Raw genomic sequence first — 23,162 nt, 5'->3', positions numbered from 1 at the left:
TCTTAGCGATCATATGGCGGAGTTCACTATCTATTGTCAAGGATTCGAGATTGTATAAGAACAGGAACTTAATTGGGAAATCTTGATAGAAAACTTAGTAATCAACAATCAAGAGTTGGTAGTTGGCTGTTCTATCGAACCTGTTTGCTGGTGTTTGAGTTCCCTTGGAGTGGCACGCTCAAAACAATCGACGCAATATTTTCCAGCTCGCTCTGAGAAGTGTTTTCAACAACACACGCAAAGACAATATTTGTTTGTTTTGGCAGAGGTGAGTCACCTACCTAACAGTTGAACGATGATCCCCGTGGTGTAAGTTAACGATAAATACAAACAATATCTGAAGGCGAACCTGAGTTTTCCTGAATATTTCTAAGTATACAAGTACAGCTTTTAGGACAAAGGGTGTTGGCATGGCATTCGCTTAAGAATTCGAGCAAGATCTTGCACTGGATCTAAGATGTCCTGGTTCTGGTCGATCTCATACATCTGGATACGTACAGTATCGAATTGAGGGCGTCCAGAGAGGCATGATGCGGTGCACTTAGAGAAGCTTGGAGCAGCAGAATTTTTATGATACTGGCAGTGATCTGGCAGTGCCTGGCACTTAACTTGGGATTATCACTAAATTCCTATGAGGCAACTCCTTATACTTGTCCTCACTTGTGCGCCATTACATTCGCGTCTCAGAATGGTTTCTTTATCACCAAACATTTCTTTCTGGCTCAACACCCGGTTCCCTCACTCTTCATACTTCATGATCCTCTCTACACTTCATCTCTCGCCCAAGTCAGGGGATGGTACTCACTCATCGCTATTCTGTTTAGACTGCTTCGTGACGATGCTTTCAAAATCTGAAAACAGCAGTTCTTCAGCGCTCGAGACCACAACGCCAAGCGAAGTTGCTAGTGCTTGATGAAGCTATTACTTTTGTTTTGTTTCCCATCTTCGCTTTCGTCACCCCGCAAACTTTGGACAGCACCTCACAAATCTTCATGAAAACAAACATGCCTCCCTTCTTATATCTTTCGCGCCCCGCGCTCACTACCGGGTTATCCTCTCTCTCTCTCTCTCTTCAGTCATTTCATCTTTGTTTTTGCATCCTACACACAAGAAAAGATGAGATGCCTATCCAGGACATCTTGTCTCTATATATATAGTTCTCGGGACATAGTATCAAGCCGGACTTCAGCTCCCAGCTACGAGAGGTGGTCCTCTCTTCCTGGATGCCAAAACAACGAATCTGTACGTCTTTCTTCTTCGTGCCTGTCTCTTCATATCTGACGATCTCATTTTCTTCAGAGTCCCCATGCTGACAACATGTCAGAAAAACAAGAACACTTCCTGTATCTGGAGTCGTGTCTTATGATAGATCGCGCCTATCAACACTTTTAGCAGTGCAAGATCTTCAAGTCGCCTTCGACTTCCAAGTCTTTGAGAACCACAGCAACCTTCTTCTTTTTGCCATCTGCTCAGCGTCAGGATATTGCCCTTAACCCCACTAGCTGGGGATATGCTACTCGTCAGAGCATTTGATTTCGACGTGGTAATATTCTCTCAAAGGTGTCTTGAGTTTCTTTGAGGTGCTGGCCCAAGTCGCAAGTCGCCAAACTGCAGCATTGGCGAGCCGTCCACAGGTCGCACCAACCCCGTCTCCCAGGACGTCAAGGTAGACCAAGACAGTCCCTTCGACTACCAGGGGTCTAAACTTCTTCTGAGCAGTTGAAAAGGATCATTCGCATGCTCTTTGACCACCTAAGCATGTTCACCTCCATAATCGTCAGCGCGCCTCCGCTGGATGGATGTTAAATTACAAACAGAATGCTAGGAGCACTGGAAACTGTCACAATCCGGACGCAGCCCGAGCTTCGCCTCTTCTATTTTCTTCCAGAGACTTGCCGCTGGTCTTCGAAAGGGTGCTCTTGCGGAGAGAGACACCAACCAGAGAACAATTCAGCACCGAATCATTGTTCATCTTGCGATGCGCTGGAAATCCCATAATTCTCCGGGAAACTCCCAGGCTCTGGAGAAGGATATCAGCGAAACATTCACAAACAAATTTGCTGGACAACCATCAAATCGATTTCAGTCCGAAGTGGTTCCTAAATATAGCAGTTTTTCGACAAACTTTCCGCCAGAGCTGCACGAGATGTTTATCAAGCTGCTGGATGCAAGCAGTCTTGATACGTTGACGAAAATACCTAAACAGTGTAGACAGCTTTTTGGTCCTCGATTGTTTTGCCGTATGGCATTCAGAGGCTCTGAGAATGTCGTAGAACAAGGCCTTAAGACACTCATTCGATCATCGGTTCATATTTTGCCACGACCTCTATGACAAGTCCGACATGTTCATCTCGCTGGAAAGGGTCATGTTGCAATCTTCTTTTTGGGAGGACGACCACTACAGTCCGATCAACATAGCTATCGGCAAGCACAAGATTACCTTCCTTCGTTCCCCAGCGACGAGCTACCAACACTGGTCCGTCAAGCGTTGCAAGAGATGCCACTTGTATCCATCTCTGTCAATGTTGAACTGGCATCCCCCACATTGCCTGGCAGACTGGCGCGAGGCCTTCGCTGTTTGACGGCCGACGGAGCCCCCAAGTAGGCAGAGAGCCAACATGGGAAAGCCTGCGTGTTGTCCGGGACATATCATCACGCGATAGTGACGGAGAGAACTTTTACCACACGATGCCCGACATATGTACCCCAGAATCACTAGAGTCACTGCATGTACACCAAGATATCGGCCCAATCTTCATGAGTCTCATCCAAACAGTAAGACTTCGGAATGTCAAGCGTCTTTTTGCCGTTCTCAATGAAGACGGGTCAGACTGGGGAGTAATACCGGTCAGAGCCTTGAATGAGTTTGTCGCCCATGGATGCCCGGGGCTAGAATGGCTGGTTCTTGATCCCAAGCACGCTCTATGTGAGACATCCGCACCAGATGAGTGGCTGATGTCACATCCTGTCTCGCTCACAGACCTTGATATTGTAAGTTTCTGATCGATGAAGGAAAGGAAATATCATGATTGGTTCAAGGCTCGTCATTATTGTTTATAGGACGCGGGCCTCGAGGCTATGGCAGCCATGCTAGATAAGGACTACAAAAATCTCACACACTTGGCTATCACTCTTCACCAGGGCACGTTGGTCGAGGGATCAAATTTCAAGGTCATTCGTGTTCAGGTGCGGACATACAGATACATGAATGGTACATTCGTGTACTACGTTTCATTATGGATCGTGTTCCCCGTCTGCAACAGCCTTTTTGTTCTTTCTATTTTACAGACCTTGCTCATCTCTACTCTAACCTTCATTTCCCATTTTCCATTCCTTCAACCTCCAGCGCCTAGTCCTTACCCTTCGCTCTTCATCGCATACCCTTTCATGCTGTTGATTCAACCTATATATCACGTTTCAAGTTCTTAAGAACCACGAGAACCCTCTGATTCTTATCATCTATTCAAAATGTCCAGTCAACATCAGGACATTGCCCTTAACCCCACTGACTGGGGTTATGCTACTGGGAAAGATGGTCGAGTTCGACGTTCTCTCATCCGTTAAAATACGTCGTCGCTGCCTCAGGGGACTTCCCCGGCTCTCGGTCTCACGGACGCCGAGAAGGAGACCAAATGGAGTTACGTCGTGAGTCCTCGACCAATCTAGCGAGACTGAACGTTGTGCTGGCCTCCATACGAACCAGCTAGGAGTTGTGGTGGGGCTGCTTCTACCTCTCCATTACGAGACCCCTGTGGGCATCAACCTCGTTGGGACCTTCAACGCCGAGACAGGTCATGTCGTCCCGCATCAAGCCGGCTGTCTGCTTGTCATTCGTCCTCTGTGGCGTAACAATTGAGAGTTTCATGTTCTCTACAAGTACGACGAGCACCGGCCACTTCGACTTTCGATGAAGCTTCCCAGGGCGCTGGCCGACTCCCAACTCGTCTACTACTACGAGGGGGCGACCTCCCTCAAGGGATCGATGAAACTGGACTCAGTCACAAAGGGATGGCGCAGAAACATCACTAGCTTCTAGGACGAGCAAACGAAATCTGCAACCAGGTAGTTGAATCTAAGGATGAGGATGAATAGGGCATAGTGGTCACAGATACTCAGGTCATCGATACTCTAACAATATTTACAGAACAGAGAACTCAATCTCTGATGACAGCATTCAAACTGCTGGTAATCATGCTGCTGACAGTGGAGAAGAAGGGGCTCCAAGATGGTGATCAACGGTTCAATTATCATCTGATCTTTTGGGACGAGTTTAGGATGAGTTTAGCCTAAGGTAGCCTAAATCATCATAAATTTAGGACTAAGCTTCCCTAAGTTTATGATCCTTAGGATATACAGTTATCAATAAATCAGATACATGTTCAGATGCAGTCACGAAAGCTGATGAGGGCAGTGGCGAGGATGGCATTAGAGCTGGGAATGTCTCCAAGATTTTGATGTCTGTGAAGAACTGATCTGACACTGATTGAAACCATATAAAAGTCTCGTTGTTGTTAAGACAGGACACTTGAGCTCATGGTGTAGCTAGTTTATGATTCAAGAACCTTAGTGGCATTTTTGCCCGCAAGTTAGTTATTATACGTCTCTTTGTCTCTCAATTTGATTCTTCCATTATTTGTAACTAATTTTAATATTTAGCTTGGCATCAATCGTCAGATTGGAGACATGCAAGAGTGTAGTAATAACTGCTAATATGTATAGCAATTTGTTCAATATCAGCGACATACAAATATCAGCATCGCCAATATGCTTCACCTCTCTTTGTTTGATCATCGATTACACATACAGATGTTATTTTCAAGGAATCGCGAATGCTTATCAAAGATATACATTTCGTGCTGGTAAAGATACGAAAGAGAAGAGACTTGACTTACACAGCACTTGTCCAAACCAACCCGACAGACAAACAGCGAATCAACGCATTTTTCAAGAGCCAGTTAACTAGCTACCATTGTGCTAAGTGGGTCCAGGTCCATCGAGCTCTCCACAAAAGGCCCAGCTGGTTATAATGCTCAAAATCTGCATGGATCCTCAACAAACACATCCGGTGTGGTGTATCGGTTTATCATTCCGCGTTTTCAATTGCACAGCAATAAATGCCGCGGCGAGCGGGGTTCGACTCCCCGCACCGGAGATTCTAGCGAGCTCAATATGAGTTCGTGATCTTTTTGTGGTGTTCTGCAATTCGTGGTGAGGTGTATTGACCCTCGCGAGAGCCGGCGGTAGTTTTTGGCGGTTCGTTCCCTACTCACCGTCAAACCAGCTTACTCGTGGGCTTTCCTTATTGCCTTGGTTATAGAAATCACGATTACTGAACTACTTTTGTAAGAAAATATCTCCCAAAGGTTCTTTTGAGTTCGGCGAGTAGAACATCCAGACACTCAGTATTATCTGAGAGATCAGCCCATTTCAGGCAGATACGAATCCCATGCTATGAATCACCAGCTTGTATACTACAGCAGGGGAACTTCATCTTGCTCTGTTTCTCAACATGTGTGACTGGCCGGTCTGCTTCACTCATAGAGTCGAAGCCAGCGTATTACAACAAGCACGACGCTTACGTGTTTTTATCATTCCCAATATATCCAATTATCCGGTTCAGTCGCCCAGCTTTCAATTTGGCCTCGTTATTGCTCCCAGCTGTCAGATCCATGATTCTTGGACATCTGCCAAAAACGGCAAAAGACCGTCGACGCCGAAATAAAATTATGGGGCTGTCCGTGTCCCGGGGTCCCCACTAGCCGTCACCTTCCCTCCACCTTGTCCGAAACGTACTTTCCTTCCGCTTCTCTGAGTCTATTCCAACAACATCATTGCATTTCTTGTCTAGCGTCTACAATAACGTTGATTCCTTAGAATACATCCTTTCTTTGTTTGTAACCAGCTGGCATAGGTGCTGCCCGCGCTATCGGCTACGCCCCGCGTCATGACGTCTACCGCCCACCGCCGCCTACTCCAAGAGTATCGCGCTCTCACCAACAACCCACCAGAGGGCATCACCGCCGGCCCCATCTCCGAGGACGATCTTCTTCATTGGGAATGTCTTATTCAAGGTCCTGAGGGTACTCCCTTTGAGGGCGGCGTCTTTCCTGCGGAGCTCAAGTTCCCAAAGGACTATCCGCTTGCCCCGCCATCAATGAAGTTCCTCGCCGATGTATGGCACCCAAATGGTTCGTCAACTCTTGGGTCTTTCGCATGCTCATACTGACTTTCTACAGTGTACCCTAGTGGCCTTGTATGCATTTCGATCCTTCACCCTCCTGGCGACGATCCCAATCATTATGAGCACGCATCCGAACGATGGTCACCTATTCAGTCTGTCGAAAAGATCCTAATCTCTGTCATGAGCATGCTCGCCGAGCCCAACGACGAGTCTCCTGCAAACGTTGAGGCAGCGAAGATGTGGCGTGAGCGGCGCACCGAATACCAGAATAAGGTCCGCGAGGGTGTCCGAAAAATGCTGGGTCTATAGCATATAGATACTGAGTAGCAAGGAGTATTGGCGCACATTTTTGACACGGCGAGGCATAGCATAGCATGGTGTTCGGCAGCGTTATTGCCGCCTAAATAAAAATCATATACTCATCCGACACTCATCCGACACTCATCTCAAGACACGCTTCAGAGTGAACGCTCTACAAACTCCGTCCCTCATGCTCATGCATAGATCATAGCCCATTGTCCGCCTTAAACTTGTCCCAGCTCTCGTTGAGAGTGCTAAACACCAATCCTGCGATCAACCTAACCTCGGTACTTGCATCTTGAGGAAGCTGCGATTTGTTAGAAATACTGTAGACAGGGTAATGTGTGATACAATGCTTACCTTGTCAGGGTGTGTCTTTGCGATAGCTTTCATATACGATATCTTGACCTTATTGTTCATAACTAGTTCGTGCAAGCCCACCTTCTTCCATCCACTGTTCTCCCACAGTACGCTATCAAGGCTAGCAAGGAGAGCCCGGATATTGTCTCGTTTTCCGTCGCGCCAGGCAGATACCTTGGCATCGACCTTCTCCGAGAGCACAAACTTCTCATCATCCTCCTTGGCTGCAGCCTCATTTGCCTCACGAAGTCGCGCGACGGCCTCGGAGCTCTTTTGAGGTCCAAGACTGGCCGTCGCGGAGGGTATAGGTCGAGGTTTGGCGGCTGCTGGCTTCGGTGCTGGCTTGGGCTTGGGTGCCAGAGTGTTCTGGCATCTCTGCCGACCCTTAATGGCATTCGATCCACCAACACCACTCTCGACACATAATTGCCAGACCGCACTAGCATCACTCCATTTCTCCATCTGTTCTAGAGCCTCTGCTTTCCTGCTCAAGGCCTTACCGTAAAGGTCTTTCAGGTCTCGGTTTTCGTCTACTCCGCTCTCATTCTTCACAGCCACCACTTCTCCTTGGCCGCTGCCAGGTCCGATAAGCTTGAGCGCACTATCGGCATCTTCGACAGCCTGCTTGGGCTCTCCAGTCTTTAACGCAGTCAAAGCACGATTGCAGAGGAGGAGGACGGCAAGAGGATGTGTCGGTGGAACAGCTGATAGCGAAGACGAGTAGGATGAGTGGGCAGCAGCATAGTCACCTCTCTTGAAGTGAGCTGTGCCCTGAAGGCGGTGCTGTGTAGAGGTTTGGAGCGCGATAGCGCTGATAGAAGGGATCTCCCGAGCTGGTCGTGGTGATGGTCTTGAGACAGGGGGTGATGGTCGCTTAGCCTGTGGAGTTGGTCGAGGAGAAGACTGAACGGGTCGTGAAGGCATAGACTGAGATGGTCTAACTTCTTGAGAGTTAAAGAGCAAATCTGCTTCTGGTTCCGCCGGCTTGGGTGGCGGCGCTGGCGAAGAGGCCTGTGAAGATGTCTTGTTTCTCCTATTAGGGCTTCTATAAGTAGAGATCTCATCATCTGCTGCCAGTCTGTTGAGTCGCGATTTAGAATCAAAAGCCGATGTCGGTGGTGGCGCTTGCTGCTGCCATCGAGGTGCTGGGCTGGCACGACTGCCAGCAGAGTGAGCGGGTGATTGTCCCCTCGATGTCTGAGGAGTAGCCCCATGTTCAGTAGGTCGACTGTTAGTCCGACGAGGCTGTGGACGGCCGCCAGCTTCAAGCATCATAGCTTCGTCTGTAGCGTCTGCTCGTGCCTTTCCTGCGCTCTGCGATCTGGACTGTTGCTGTGCTTCCCGCATCCACTTAGGTTGGCTTGGGTCGCCTTCTTGTTGGAAATCAGCGACAGCCTGCTGCATCTTCTTCTGTCCGGTCTTCCAAAGGGAGTTGGCAGTCTTGAACAGACTGTTGCCCACTGCAGCAGCTGTCTTTGCCAAGTCCTGATCGCCTGCTGCAGGCGACCTGCTATCACCTCTTGGAGGTCGACTTCCGGGCCTACTAGAACTAGCAGACGAGGGTTTCGCCTGGGCCTGTTCCTTAGATTTCCGATGCGCCTCGTCCAGAAGCCAATTGACCGCAGCTTGAGCATTGTAACCGTCACCGCTCTCAACCAAAGCACGTCGGGCATCATCAGCGGAAAATCCATAGTCCACAAGTTGCGCCACAGCTCGATCAAAAGGATCCTTATTGACTCGCGGTGTTCTTTCAACATATTGCTCACGTGCTGGGATAGCTTCCTCTTCAGATGAGCTCGAGTCCTCGTCCTCAATAGGCTTTCCAGGTTCCGCATGTGGTCTGCTGGCTTCCTGTTTGCGTCGTACCTCCTCAACTGGACGTGCAAGATCTCCCAGAAAGTCGTCATCATCTGCCAATTGGGTAGGCACCACAGGAGCAGCAGCGAGTTTCATCTGGTTCAGGCCAAAGGGATCATCATCTTCAACTCCAAAGGCGCCTCCATTGGCTCCTTTTCCGTTAGAATTCCATGCGTTGGGGTCGCTCAAGTTAATTGGCGCAGCTGCTGAGGCGCCATTCACTGGAGTTGATCGATGCGACTCGGGAGGGGGATAATGACTCGAATTGTCGACTTTGGTATCCTTATTGAAGGCGGCAAAGAGGTCATCGTCGTTGGTTTTTGGCGTGTTCGAGATAGGTGGCGGTTGTAAAGCAGGACTCGTCGATGCACCTCTGCTTCCAAGCGCATCCCAGAACTGTCCATTACCAAACTGGGCCTCCTGTTGTTTCCTCCTCTCCTCTTCCTTCTGTCGCTTCTCAGCCTCAAGTTGCGCCTGTCGCTCAGCCAAACTCAGGTTCTGCTTCGACTTTGCTGGTCCAAAATTCATCAGATTGCTGAAACTATCCTGTGATGGCTTCGTCGGTGCCGGCTTAGGGGCCACGGATCCAGAGCCCTGTGTGGACAGAGGCGTGTTACGGCCTGAGCCCAAAGGGGATGGTGTTGGTCGCATGGGCGCGAACGCTGAGTTCATAACAGGCGGCTTCGGTTGGCCGCTGGCTGGCTTAGAAGACCAATCGAGGCCTGAGAGGTCGTCCATCGTGAAGTATCTGGTATGTTATTGAAAATCGTTAATCATAGTACGAGAAATGAAGCAGTTGTCTGTTATCGCAACTGCGAGATGCGACCCCAGCCAGGGGCCGCATTCAGGTGTGGGGTTTTTGTGTGGCTGTGCATGGCTTGTGGCTTATCACATGATTCTGTAAGGTACAGATGGATGGTTCGTAGCGTTGACTCCTGTTTGCTCGATGAAATCGATTCAAGTGAAAAGATCATACTTCCAGGCAGAGTCTGTATATTTAATTAGATAACTCACGTCAGGGTCGTTCCGATGAAGGAATGTATCAAACTTGGCAAATCACTGGACTTGCAAATCTTGCAAGCCATGTCTGAAAGGAAAGACAATGGTGTTAAAAGGTCACTGTTGCCTCTCATACCAGTCGCAACTTGACTGAAGAGAATTGCAGGCAATTACAGGCCAGTCATAAGGTGAACTATAAGACTGCTTAAAACCGCAATGCTCCCGATAAATGAATATCGCCGTTGACAAAGTTGATTCACTCATACACCATACATCGCCTACCCTGCACTAATCTGATGGTTGACACAGACAAACCCTGTCATTAAACGTAAATATACGATATTAAATAGTTATCTATGTAAGTAACAAAACTGACAACACACAGTCATGAATATAAGCCACAAGCTACATTATCATAGCTTGATTTCATAGACAATAACCTTACCTCAAAGATAGAAAAGGTCGCAAACACTTAGTCATAAAAGCAGTGACATTACTGCTAGGATCCTATAATGTAACACAACGTCCTATTACACTCATACTCAGTTGTATTATCAGTAATGTTTTATAATGAAACGAGGCAATAGCGCCCAAAATGCCCCAGCAACGCGGATATTAGGCACCAGGACCTATTCTCAAATTAGATTGTACCATCGTTACACCGTACAGCAGCTATAGTAGTATCAATAAATAAGACAGCCAAGGAGCTTTGGGCGGTTCAGGACTGTCTAGATACTGTTGCAAACGTGCATGGCGCTGGTTCAACGAGCTTTGAGGCAACCGAGAAACGTGGCCATCGTTGTACTGCCACCTAGAAAACTCACACTCATTAATGAGCCTAAGCTTTGCAGATCGAATTCACTCCTGTATACGTAATTGCAATGTCGATTCAATAATGCCTCGTGCTGGCACTCAATGTCAAGGGAGATTGGACAAGTCAATCATACTGTAACAGATCTGCGTTGAAGCGTGGAGCAACTGGAGGGAGCGAAATTTAACTGACTGGTATGAACATTGAACGACCAGAGCGTAGTGATCGAAATCTCCCAAAAATTCAAAACCAAAAAACATAGCCAAGGAAGCCAAGATTCTTAAGTTGAAAGATATTACTTATGTCGGTCTTTATTTACGATATTTACAGGGTCACCACTTTTGTTAGCTAATTTCAGAGCCCAGATTGAGGTCATCCCGCCGTTAAACGACCAACGCCACTCTCGATTATGATAGGGGGCTCGAGCGGCAGTGAGGAACAGACAGCCTCTGATTGGCGGGTACCGGAAGTGAAACCCGTTTCAGGCATCTTGGCCCCTCAGATATTCCAACCCCTGGATATAAATCCTCATGCAAAGCAAATAAATGTTTGGGAAGTTAAACGTTGAAACTCTCGTGGAAACATGCCAACGAAACAGACAAATGGTGATGAACACCCAGGACCTGAAGATCATGGACATCAATCAGCTCTCATTCAGGGAGGTCCGAGGTTTCGTTCGTTACGACGAGAAAACCCCTTGTCTCTCCCTTTGTCTTTGAGGTTTGGACCCTTGCCTCGCTCACGACACTAGCAAACCAGCCATCCGCAAACTTGACGACACCCAATCTGAGACAATTTACCAGAAGCAGTCCAACGGCGTCATAGCCACACAGATCATGAGAGAGTATTTAGGGACCGATCTAACCGTGAATGACCAGCATATCCTAGCCTTCTCTTTAGTGTGTAATAGAATGCCGTACGAAGGAGTTTTGGCCATTCAATGTTATGCAATCATTTAAGCAATTGTGCATGTGGTAGGGCCCGCGCGACTCTGCGAGGCGCAGGAATCCAATCAATGTTTGGTTGAACAGTGAAGATCTGTAGATTCCAATCTGGAGAGCTGCACATCCGTTGTGATTGACAGGAGCAATGATGGATGCCCAGACCTTCTGGCGCCGTTCGTAATGTGACCCGATGTTGTGTACAGGCTCTGATTCGGCAACTCTTCTGCCGAGACATCCCCTGGGTTCGCTGATAAGTGGCATTATCCAGGGACAGCCTTGGAGATCTCCAGGTATTCATTCCGACCATCAGCTGCTGTGTGTCTTGTACCTGCATTTATCGCGTGCCGTTCATCCACGGAGAGGTATTTACGACATGCTATTTGCCCCTACCAGCGCTTACAACCTTCAAGATCAGCCAATGACCCCAGAGTATTCTTCTTAGTTTGGTATCACGACGCAAGACCACTCTAATACCCCTGTGCGTTATAGGTTGACCCTTGGAACCGATGCAATTTTGACTGCGACACAACCAAACTATCCCCTCCCCTCAGAAGAGAAATGCTCCGTTGAGTGCCAAGATGAATTGAATTGCCCCCGGGCTAGAACCAAACACCCCATGCTCTTTGCTTTGCCTGTCAATGCAATGTTCTAGCGGCGTGTGCTCCCACTTCGCGGACGATCGTCCTCTTCATTCTCCATCTTTCCAGCTGTACATTTCCCTCTTGTTATTCCATTCCTTTTCGAATGCTTTTATTCTCGGTGTTTATCCATTCACTCTTTTGAAGTTCGGGCTGGCTCGCTTCACACTCATTCAACTCTCTTTTCCGTCTCTTAGACGTTCGTATCTACACTCTTTTCTGGTTTCGACCATACCCACGTTCCTTGCGATTCTGCCCGTTCAAATCTCATTCGTTTATCATTCAAAATACCGAGTATCTGGTTCCTGTATTGTGAAGAGTATCGACGCCTCGAGTTCTTGAAAGGTGAAGCGTTTTGCGAAAGGAACGCGACACAAGACTCGGAGAACCACGACTGTATCACAACCATTCCGTTGCAATAACTTTACTTGGATCTACCGAAACTTGTGAAAACCGTTGATCGTCAAGTCGTTACAGAAAACGGCAGGCTGATTGATATAGGCTACAACGGTTCCCTAAAGTTTATCAACGAGGCTTGTCGACCGCTTATGTCGAAGACGGCTTTTATCTGAACTGTCGACATCATTACCCTCCACTACCGAGACTCTTCTGGTTCAGTTTAATTGAATTTCTGCCAAAAGCTTCCCGAAGCGTCTGTCAACCACTTTACGCTGAGACAAGTCCACCGATTGTGCGGGAGCTGGCGTCCGTAAACCGAAAGCGGCACCATTGGACAAAGCATTCTTTGTCCCTGATTCAATCCAGCACCATCAAAGGACCCGGTGGCTCGATCCGGCAGTGTGGCAGTGACCTCGACGTTGGGATCTGAACCACGCGTTGGAATTCAGGGTCTCGGATTCTCAGCGGGGTTGGCCAGACTATTCGCAAGAGTGTGCGACCGTCGAGCAATAAAGGTATCCCCAGCCATTACAACTTTTGGTTTCAATATTTCCTCTTTGATCCCTTCTCTCGTTTCTTTTTGAATCAATATTGTTCGGAAAGGGAATTTCGAGGGTTGCAGAAACTCATCATCGATTTAACTGAAACTCCACAATACGTTGACGGTGAGTACATTTCCACTTCCACTTATACCCTCACTTTACCATGATCGGAACTCGACTGCAAGGACTCAAAAAAAGCATCTGTCTTTTTCAATTACACAAAGATCATGATGTTCTTCCTTTCTCCTTGGGGAAACGGCCTTTCAAAAATGCCTCCTTCCCATTTTGCGCATTGAGCCGTACCTGCGGCGGCTATCCGCTGCCAGCTGGCTTCCGCCTGAGTACCTCCTTCCGTTTGATGCTTGACAGCCATGCTCTTTCCCTCCTTTTTCAAATCTGGACGATTGCTTGCACTTTCCTTTAGATATGCACTTTTCTTCAGCACCATCATCATCATCATCACAATTCTAACATCTCTCATTCAGATCGCCTCGTTGCATCGTCCACTCCTTCAAATATCGCCCTCGGAGGCTGAAGTTCAAGCCTGAATAGGCCGATACCATCAAGATGCTTAAGTCATTCATCACACTTTCTGTTGGCCTGATAGGCAGCGCCAATGCTTTCTGGCGCATGGAGTGTCCTGGCCGTGTGGGACTTGCCCGTATTGATCCCATCGTCGATCCTGGCACAGTTTCGAAGCATGCCCACGCAATTCATGGGTCTTCCAGTAAGTCATGAACAATGAGTTTTTTCTGTGATCCTATGCGTGCCATTATACAGCAAGCAGTAGGGTGCCCAAAGAGCTTCGCTAATATCGCACAGATTTCGCCGAAACTGTCACTACCGAACAACTCCTAGATGCCGATTGTACATCGTGTCGAGTAACACAAGACAAGTCTTCTTACTGGCATCCTGCTGTGTATTTCCAAGATGGTGATTCTGGAGAGTTCGAACTTGTTCCTCAAGTGGGTGGTATGCTTGCGTAAGTACCTCTCGAGGATCCTGGAAAGCAATATCCATGATCCTGAATGATCAAACACAACAAACTGGAAGCTAATGGTCTATAGTTATTACCTCCTTTTTGGAGATAATGTGACAGCTTTCCCTCCTGACTTTAGAATGCTCTCTGGTTCAAATGACCGAAGAAGCTACACCATCGGCGATCCAAGCAAGCCAGACCCCGAGAAGTCTATGTGGCAAGCTCTCGGTCAGACCACGCAAAGCGATCTAGCTCAACGGGCACTCGGATTCAACTGCCTGAACTACCAAAAAGCCCCCGAGGGTACCCTCTATCGTCACTACATGCCTGACAAGGCTTATCTCGATGCGAACTGTGCCGATGGCATTCGTCTTGAAATCATGTTCCCATCGTGCTGGAAGGGCGGTGATGCTGTTGACAGCCAGAACCACAAGGACCACGTCGCATTTCCCGATCTCGTCATGACAGGTACTTGCCCTGAGGACTATCCTGTCCGGCTACCCAGTCTCATGTATGAGGTCATCTGGAACACGGCCGCTTTCTCCGATCGTAACGGCCGCTTTGTCTTTGCCAACGGAGACACCACCGGTATGTTTAAGCTCATGTCTCAAAAATAGTATACTTTTTGACTTTTTCTATTAGGCTACGGTTTGCATGCAGATTTCATCATGGGCTGGGAGGAAGAGTTCCTTCAGGATGCCATCAACACCTGCACCAGCGAAACTGGAAGAATCGAGGACTGCCCTCTCTTCGACGTCGTTAGCGAACAGAAGGCCACCTCATGTGAGATGAAGCTCCCAAAAGCTTTGGCCAACGAGGATGTGAAAGGTCCTATGAAAGAGCTGCCAGGCGGCGATGGAGTTACTTATGGAGATGGCTCTGACGTCGAGCAGCCTGACCCAACTGATGGTGCTCATGCACCCACATTGACCTACTCACCTGGTGACCGACCAGAGAACTCTGCCTCGCCTCTTCCTGGTCAAGTTTTCAAGGTGTCGTCAGCCTATGGGGCTCCGGCTGCTGGCACAAGCTCTAAGACCACTGCTGAAGATGTTCCATCATCTGTTGAACAGAAGCCCTCTATGTCCACGGACGAAGTCGTCATCCCCACAATTGACGCTGGAAATGTGGGCGCGGCTGCACTCAAAGAGTCTACGATCGCTGAGCCTCTCCCTGCTTCGGCACCTACAACCACCCCAGCACCTGAACTTCAGCCTGTGACAGACACAAAGAGCTACTTCAGCACACAGTTCGTAACAAACGGTAACCTCGTGAGCAAGATCCTCTGGGATGAGGAAGTGGTTTATGTGACCGATCTCCGAGAGGAAGTTGTGGTTGTTACTGTTACATCAACTGCTGTTGTCACACCCTCAGCGGCACCAGCAGCGGCACCACCCAGGAGGAGACGTCGTGGAGCTCACCTACATGGGCATGGACATGGACATCGGTATTTCTAACATCTAACAATGGGACTAAAAAGGAAAACAAAAAAGGACAAAAATTTTTGCTTCTATTGTCTGGCTGGTTCCAGGTGTTCGTATGTTATGCATGGTTGGAAGAAGAGCATTTGGCTTGGAGGTTTTTTTTCTTCATAGGAGGACAATGGCAGCCCACGAGTTTGGGAACATGTATGTAAACTTAGAGAGAAACAACCTGCTACAAATACAGGAATGATGAATGATCACAACTCGTACAGCCAATTTCGAGGATTAATCTCCCTGGTGATTACGTATTCCCGATATTCCTAGCTGAAAAACTGTGTGATAATCCATATATTTTCCTTGTTTCGAAGCAGACTGCAACACTACGGTTTACCATGTATACATTATGATTATATGCCTGTCGAAATGACGAATTATTTCAAGGCTTCTTGAATTTTCCGAAGCCAAGATGGTGCAGCTATCTAAGAGTGTCGTGAAGCTGGTGTCGTGGTTTGCTGAGGCTGGAATGGGTCACACCTAGCAACACATTCCTCATGATATTGAACTGAGACCCTGGAAATAACCTCAGCAAAAACGTCGACACGCAAGTCATGAATTAAGATGAAAGCGGGCATTTTCCCTTTGGAAGGGTTCTCCTTCATTTGGTTTCCGCCATTGCACGTTGTCTGTCCTTTTCAAGCCTCGTGTGCTGAACTTAATAATTCTCGATACTCAAGAAGCACTGCTGCCGGCCAAGGATTTCTCGAGATTCAGCTACAGCAGTGTAAGTGATGATGGATCTCTCAAATATTTCACGCAGAGCCATTCATGGAGCTGGAGGACTTGGTCTTGGATGGATCCTCACATTCTCCATTGGTGGTGCAATCCTCCTTTTTGCGGCGATCGGCTTTCTTCTTACTTGGCGCGTCAAGTCTCGAGATAAAAAGGACGCAACTACTGTATATCAAGTGTCGGAAAACGTTGAGGACCATAGGCGATCTATCTTTACAAAGCGGCTGGTCAAGCGCAAATACGCAATGTCAAGATCAGTCAGTCGACTCTCACTCTCGCTGCCACCAGTATTACCACCACTCCCGACATATAACAGCTTTACCTTCTTCGGTGGAAACGGAAAACGAGGACGATCGAGTAGCTGGGTTGAAGAGGATAGATTCCATGGTCCAAGAGTCAGCAGGAGCCGTCGCGATAGTCTCTTTAGTCGCGATGGATGGCTAGGAAGAGCACCAACAATTCCAACTCTCATGACGGACGATGACCTAGAAAAGGCACAGGATAGTCAGGAGTTTGAACAAGGGATCAAAGTTCAAAAGCGACAAAGCGTCGAGACTCTCAAGCCAAGCAAAACTGCACCTGAACTACCCATGCCAGAAGATGAGGCTCAGACGAGCCCCGTGCGAGCTCCCTCAAGAGCTCGTGTACGAGCTTCTGTAACAGATACAGATCTTCGAGATATCCTCCGAAGTACAGAACAGCGACTTCGAGAGGGAACGAGCCGTTCGCCAAGCAAGAACTCGCGCAGCTCACCAACAAAACATTCGCCAACAAAACGTTCACCACAGAAAATCTCGTCAGTGAGAAGCACACCACGCAAGAACTCTCCTATCAAAACGCCACATAGCCACAAGACCATATCATCTGAGGACTCAACCAATACCACTGGGACAGTTCGCATTTCGAGGATTCCACCGAGCCCTACCAAGAGAGCTACTATCCATGTGGTACCTACAGATGCGCAGAGTCGGCAGGTTTCTACTGGCTCGATTGGAAGTGCTGCAAACAGCTTGATTGCCGAGGCGACGCAAGAGCTGGTATTGCCAGGAGGACTGTCAAGCCCAAGCCGAATGAGAGGGCGTCAATGGGACGCTCCGGAAGACCCAAGCCCCGAGAAGCAAAACCCTCAAAAGAAGTCTTCAAATAAACAGCCTGCAAAAGAGGATAGCCCCGATAGACGGGCGTCACAAGACAGTCAGGCATCAAGTTCACTTTCGACACTGTATAGCGCCAATGACCCCGAAGAAAAGGACCAGCCAGATCCGTTTGTCGAGCGGAAGACACCTGGATTTATGAGTTCAGAAAGCAGAGGGTCTTTGTTTGGAAACCGAGCATCACACAAAAGGGGAAGGAATTTGAGCATATCGATCCCAGGCGGACAATCCATCTTCAACACAACAGGACAACTTCGGCCTTCGTTTGTAAGCACACAAGCGGTTGGAGGTCCTCCTATCTCCTCATACTTGCAACCGCCACCAGAGCGATTCCAGCGCAATGATACGTATTCACGCGATCAAGATGGCATTGCTCTTGCGTTCCCGGTTAGCAATTCATACACCAGCATCCTGACGCCATCTGTGACGACTACCGAGGGAAATAGCACACTTTCACTTGGGAACAGGATGAGCGAGAGCCCCAAACCTGAAGTGCCGGAGCGTGTGAGGCCACTGCTGCAGGAGAACAGACATAGCGTGGCGACAGTACCGAGCCCTTCGACAATGACTTCTTCGCCATTCGACGAGCAGGATATGTTATCGTTATTAATGGGCACCGCACCCAAGAGAGCACTCCCCGAGCCACCAAAACATATCGCACAAGTCGGCCAGATTGTCATGCCGAAGCCAGTATCGCCAATGCCGAGACGAGAGTTCTCACAGCATCTGCGACAAATGTCCTCAACGGCGAATACCATATACCATGATGAGCCACCGGTGGACTCCCCAAGCGCGATTTCTACAGGATCACCCCTTCGCCGTTCCATCTCACGCTCGAAGAAGGATATGTCAAGTCTTGCACCGCCGACTGCACCAAGTATGGGGTCCCTCGGAAATTCGATCATGGAGCTCAGGAGGATGAACAGCATTGTTAGTTCTTATAGTGGTAACTCGTTAGCATCGTCAGTCAACGAACCCGATTCGCCGACACTGCCGATGTTGAACTTGACCAGTAGCTTCTCGCGAAGAACGATAAATCCCGTCACGCCTAGAGCTAGCATGTCTGGTCGCCAAAACTATCTCAATCTCGGAAGTCCTAACAAGAACTCGTCGGGATCAGTTGTGCCACCTATGCCAACTCGTCCACTACCACAAAGCCGCAGCAATCGTTCAAATTTGGGAGTCGAAATATGTGAGGATGATATTGATGAGGGGAAAGAGAATCAAGAACCATCGTCAACATCAAGTGGGCTCAGAGAGACACGAAGGAGTGCAAATATGGGACGTGATACTCGCGACTTGAGTCAGGGACCAAGCAAGACTAAACTTGGAACTGTGAGTGAGCTCATCGCTGAAAGCAAACGCGATAGTAAGCGCAAGAGCGTGGAGTCGATTGGATTATACGACGCGGATGGATTTTTGAAGAGTTCGCCTGTGGATGCGAAGGGACGATGTCTACGCATGTAAACGGAAAGTTTTGATTTTTCTTCATCAGTTTCTTTTGGCTTTCTTTTGTTTATCGAGGACTCCTCATCTCATATAACATCAGCAGGCTAAGGTAACTTATGCACTTTTTACTGGGGATTGGATTTATCGGGAGCTTTTGGACTCATAAGTTTATTGGATTGATCTGTAGGTAGCTTAGGTAGAAGCTCGTTGGATATATACCCTTCGGACGTAATCTTAATAGAAGATCATATTTATACTGGCTGGGTCGTGAATGAAAGGTTCTTTTCTTGAGTTGCTATATGAAAGCAAAACTCGAAATGCATTGATTAATTTTGTCATTTGTACTATAACGCCCTGCCACATACTTTTGTGAGGTATCATCTACTACTCCACTCGTGGTCGCTTATTCTCAGGATCATCAGCGACTGAGGTTTCGGCTGCATCAGCGCCCTCAGCTTCATCGCGATCTCGCACTCTTCCTGCGCCTTCTCCCAGTTCTTCGTCTTGACCCTCAGCGCCAGGCCCAATCCAATTGCCATCCTCGTCGAAATACTCGTTCACGTTATCCGCTGTGATCCAGCCGCCGCTACCGGGCATAGGAGGCGGTAGGCCGCCATTGCTAGCACCACGCAGAACGCCTGTGAAACCCTCAATGGCCTGGTGCTCCTCACTACCCTCAAAGACAATACGATCGTACTCATCCTCGTCCTCTTCGCCATCATTGGGGTCAGGGTGAAGGTCGGAACAGTTGGCCATGGCGTCGTACAGTTGCTTAGCGACACTGGACTCAGAATCTGTTTTGGGCGGAATAATGGTAAGGTCTATTGTGCTGAAATCATCGTCCCCGGCGCCGCCGTCTGAGAATTCAAGCTGCATCCATACGGCTTGGGTGCGAGGCGCATCTGTTTCGGGACCTAACTGTTTGATCGCGTGGATGGATATCGAGGGATATGGGATTGAGACACCTGCCTCAACCTTTGGACTAAAGATAGTCAAGGCCCTTTGCGATGTTAGTGTGAGTTATACCATCAAAAACATTAGACTTACTCCGAGTTCACAAAGACATCCACTGCCTGCTCCACAAGCTCCTCGACATCACCGTTTATGCTGTCGCCTTCCGGAGCACTAGGCTTCTCGCTCGAGTCGGCAGGAAATAGAGCTAGACTACCGCATTGCGCCTTTGGAATCCATGCCTTTGCGCCTTCGAGATGGTAGTGAAGAACAGGCTTTCCACTGACGAAGCTTTCGGGCGTTGTTGACTGATACTCGGCCAGAGGCGTGTAGTCTTCGGCCTTTGGCGGTGTGCGGATTGTCGTTGGCAACATGACTAGGTGTTTGCTGTAGACTGGTTTGTTTGGTGGAGGGGTTCACCAGGCAGCTGAAGAAAATGTACATCGCGAAGGTGGGAGAGCTTTATCGGTGGCAGAGTCTTATCGATAAGCTTATCGCCATATGATGACTGCGTCGCTTGACCTCAACCTCAAATTGACTTACACACTCAACTTTACACGATTCCAAATTCCTTCGTCTCTGTACACAGTACCTATCAATAAGTATCACGGGAGAAATATATCTGCAAGAAATTACAAAAGTGCTTGAGTCGATATCATAATACCTCAGATTGGTATAATTGCCAACATGCGCGACAACAAGCGTAGGCTTCACTCATACACGACGCACAACATCAAGCTAATTCAATCTCAGGATCCCATCCCCTTCTGGAACAAGTCCCTTTGACGGTTTCTCCATTTGTGTCTCTTCCAACAGCGACAACACTCTCGTATAATTACAAGACTATGCCCTCAAACATCCCACCCTCGTCCTTGGGCATCGAGGCAGCATCAGATAACCCCGCAGGCCAAACCAAGCCCAAATACGTGGTATCCAACTCTGGTCATGCGGCACATCCAGAAGACATCATCGCCTCATGCCGCGCACTTCAAGCTTACGTGACCAAAATGCAAGAGGATGCGGAGCGTGAACTCCGAGAATTTGATGAGAAGATCAAGGCGCGTGAACTTGCGGAGAAGAGAAGAGTCGCGCCGGGCTGGCTCGATAGTGAGATGCACATGCTGGAGCCTGAGAGGCGTACACCGGTGCAGCAACAAGGTGTTGGAAACGCACCAGAGCAGCAAAACACTCAGAGCGGAACCAATACGAATGCGACAGAAGACCAAGGGGCAGAATTGGACCGAGTATTTGGCGGGATGGCTCTAAAATAAGCCATTTGAGTTAACATTTTACGAATCACGATCAGCGGCGCTAGAGATAGTCCTATAGCCTTGCTCTTGGTAATTTCACGCAATGGCTGCTTCACCACACGATCGTGGACTTTATCAGGTTGATGCTCAACAGTTGCTAGCTCTATATCTAGCTCTTGTCTATTTCTTAATGGTGGGCACAGAACTATACTATACATCTGATACATTCGACACTCTTCAGTTTTCCCTGGCCACAGGGGCATGAATATTCATTTAGTGTCGCTTAGGGGAAGCGGCCAAGATCTTGTTAGCAGCGTGTGCAGCAGCAACCATAATGGAAGCCTGGGTATTCCCAGTTGGAACTTCAGGATGCATGCTACCGTCGACAACAAACAGGTTCTTGGTTCCCCAAACTCGGGTATCAGGCCCAACGACGCTCTTGCCATCGTTGTTGGCTCCCATATTAGCGGACCCGAGGTGATGGTTACCACTGTACGAAACCTCAAGAATAGTGTCGGCGGTGACATTGCTAGCCACACTCAGAACACTACCAGGCTTACGCGCGTAGCTAAGGAGTTCAGCGACAAAGGTCTTGAGAGCATCGCGGTCGCCCTCGGTATTGAGGAATGGCTTTTGGGTGATGTTGGTGTTGCCTTCAGGAGTAATCTCGAGGGTTCCGTGAGATGTCAGACCGTGGGTAAGATATACCTTGGCTGAGATGGTGTTGTTCCCAGGGGCGTTAACTGTGCCTTGCACATAGCGGGTCACTCTATCACTGCCTTCGACGCTCTTCCAGAAGTTAAGACGTTGAGCTGACTGCGAGAGAAGGCCACTTCCCTCAGAAAACAACTCAACAGTCTCATCGTTAGGCTCAGTAAAGGCCTCCTTTGGAAGGGCTTGAAGCTTCTTCTTGGTCTGGAAATCCACCACGACAATGGGATGGTCCCTCAGGCGCTGACCAACGGGAAGGTCGATCCACTGAGAGGCAGGGGGGAGCTTGACGTTCGTAGAGCCGGACTGGACAATGCGGATTTGCTTCTTTGGTCCAATGCCTGAGTTGAAGAGGATTCGAGGTGTCGAGTGGGTGCCAGATGAGAGGACCACGGAACCACCCTTGCTCAGCTTAATGATCTCACGAGAACCGCCGTCATGCTCCACTTCGATGCCGGTAATGATGGGACCCTTGCGAACAGCACGGATGACCTTGGCGTGAAGCTGCAAGCTGAAGTTGTCAAGGGCCTGTGCAGCGGGTAGGATATCACGAACGGGGCCACCTCGAAGTCCATTGTTGATCTAAGTGATGTTAGAGGTTTCTCTCAAGTACATGGATCACACCTACCAGCCAAGGAGGATGCGTGAAAATTTTATTCTTCGCTTCGACGTTCTCAAGAGCATTGACTTCATCCCAACCATTGCTCTCAAGGAACTTTGACATAACCTCAAAGGCACCATCATCATAGCGCTTTCCATCGGCCGAGGGAAGAATGCTCCCGGGCATACGTTCAAAAACGCTCTTGGCGGCATCGGACACTCCATCTTCCCATTGCCATCCCCTAGGCCAGCCCTCAAAGTCAGCAGCTCGGGGCTTGACAAACATGAGAGCGTTCAGCATGGTAGATCCACCGAGCAGGCAACCTGCCGAGGCAGCAATGTCTGTGCACCACTGAATAGTTGGTGAGATATCGGTGTAGTAGGCCATGCCTGGAACATCGTATGCGGTTACGGTTTTGTTCCACTTCATCAAGTCATCCCGATTGCCTGTTGAGTAGAATGAAGGACCACCACGCTCAACAAGAAGAACCTTGTGGCCAGCATTGGCAAGCCTCTCGGCAGCAACCAAACCCGACGCTCCGGCACCGGCTACGATGTAGTCGTAGGTGGGTTTCCGGGTAGTAGTGTTACCAGCAGAAGCAAGGCCCAGCAGAGCCGAGCTGATAATAGTGGCGAACTTCATTTTCAGAGCCGGCCAAGACAGAGAGGAAATGTTCTGAAAAGCAAGTCTTGAAGACTTGCCATTGTCCTTTTTATATCCATCGTGGGCAAAGGGTCTTGTAAGAGATTAGATGAGATTGATAAACTCCCCACATATTATTGCTGCATCTAGCATAAGTGCCGACGCTGAGTGGATTGCTGGT

The 23,162-nt window shown here is 48.7% G+C and overlaps 7 protein-coding genes across 7 annotated transcripts; 4 read left to right on the top strand and 3 right to left on the bottom strand.

The window, feature by feature from the left end:
* Window positions 1–5,944: 5,944 nt before the first annotated feature.
* Window positions 5,945–6,490, top strand: FSUBG_5241 (ubiquitin-conjugating enzyme ubcP3; the record flags this gene model as incomplete). The annotated part of the gene is made up of 2 exons (XM_036683317.1): window positions 5,945–6,188; window positions 6,237–6,490. 2 exons carry the CDS (start codon window positions 5,945–5,947, stop codon window positions 6,488–6,490), a joined length of 498 nt encoding a protein of 165 aa, XP_036539161.1.
* A 196-nt stretch (window positions 6,491–6,686) lies between these two features.
* On the bottom strand, window positions 6,687–9,436 carry FSUBG_5240 (UBA domain protein; the record flags this gene model as incomplete). The annotated part of the gene is made up of 2 exons (XM_036683316.1): window positions 6,687–6,788; window positions 6,842–9,436. The coding sequence occupies 2 exons, from the start codon at window positions 9,434–9,436 to the stop codon at window positions 6,687–6,689; spliced, it is 2,697 nt and encodes an 898-aa protein (XP_036539160.1).
* Window positions 9,437–13,598: 4,162 nt separating this feature from the next.
* FSUBG_5239 (glyoxal oxidase precursor) lies at window positions 13,599–15,467 on the top strand (the record flags this gene model as incomplete). Its single annotated transcript, XM_036683314.1, has 4 exons — window positions 13,599–13,758; window positions 13,854–14,013; window positions 14,099–14,598; window positions 14,653–15,467. The coding sequence occupies 4 exons, from the start codon at window positions 13,599–13,601 to the stop codon at window positions 15,465–15,467; spliced, it is 1,635 nt and encodes a 544-aa protein (XP_036539159.1).
* A 755-nt stretch (window positions 15,468–16,222) lies between these two features.
* FSUBG_5238 (uncharacterized protein) lies at window positions 16,223–18,844 on the top strand (the record flags this gene model as incomplete). The annotated part of the gene is made up of 1 exon (XM_036683313.1): window positions 16,223–18,844. The coding sequence occupies one exon, from the start codon at window positions 16,223–16,225 to the stop codon at window positions 18,842–18,844; it is 2,622 nt and encodes an 873-aa protein (XP_036539158.1).
* Window positions 18,845–19,210: 366 nt separating this feature from the next.
* Window positions 19,211–20,151, bottom strand: FSUBG_5237 (LOT5; the record flags this gene model as incomplete). The annotated part of the gene is made up of 2 exons (XM_036683312.1): window positions 19,211–19,826; window positions 19,874–20,151. The coding sequence occupies 2 exons, from the start codon at window positions 20,149–20,151 to the stop codon at window positions 19,211–19,213; spliced, it is 894 nt and encodes a 297-aa protein (XP_036539157.1).
* A 313-nt stretch (window positions 20,152–20,464) lies between these two features.
* On the top strand, window positions 20,465–21,048 carry FSUBG_5236 (uncharacterized protein; the record flags this gene model as incomplete). The annotated part of the gene is made up of 2 exons (XM_036683311.1): window positions 20,465–20,480; window positions 20,531–21,048. The coding sequence occupies 2 exons, from the start codon at window positions 20,465–20,467 to the stop codon at window positions 21,046–21,048; spliced, it is 534 nt and encodes a 177-aa protein (XP_036539156.1).
* A 252-nt stretch (window positions 21,049–21,300) lies between these two features.
* FSUBG_5235 (cellobiose dehydrogenase) lies at window positions 21,301–22,981 on the bottom strand (the record flags this gene model as incomplete). Its single annotated transcript, XM_036683310.1, has 2 exons — window positions 21,301–22,320; window positions 22,367–22,981. 2 exons carry the CDS (start codon window positions 22,979–22,981, stop codon window positions 21,301–21,303), a joined length of 1,635 nt encoding a protein of 544 aa, XP_036539155.1.
* Window positions 22,982–23,162: the final 181 nt, after the last annotated feature.

Source organism: Fusarium subglutinans (genome assembly GCF_013396075.1).
Source record: "Fusarium subglutinans strain NRRL 66333 chromosome Unknown NRRL66333_c0000051, whole genome shotgun sequence".
Lineage (NCBI taxonomy): Eukaryota > Fungi > Ascomycota > Sordariomycetes > Hypocreales > Nectriaceae > Fusarium > Fusarium subglutinans.
The sequence above is the reverse complement of the archived record's forward strand: the minus strand, read 5'-3'. Positions and strand labels throughout refer to the sequence as shown.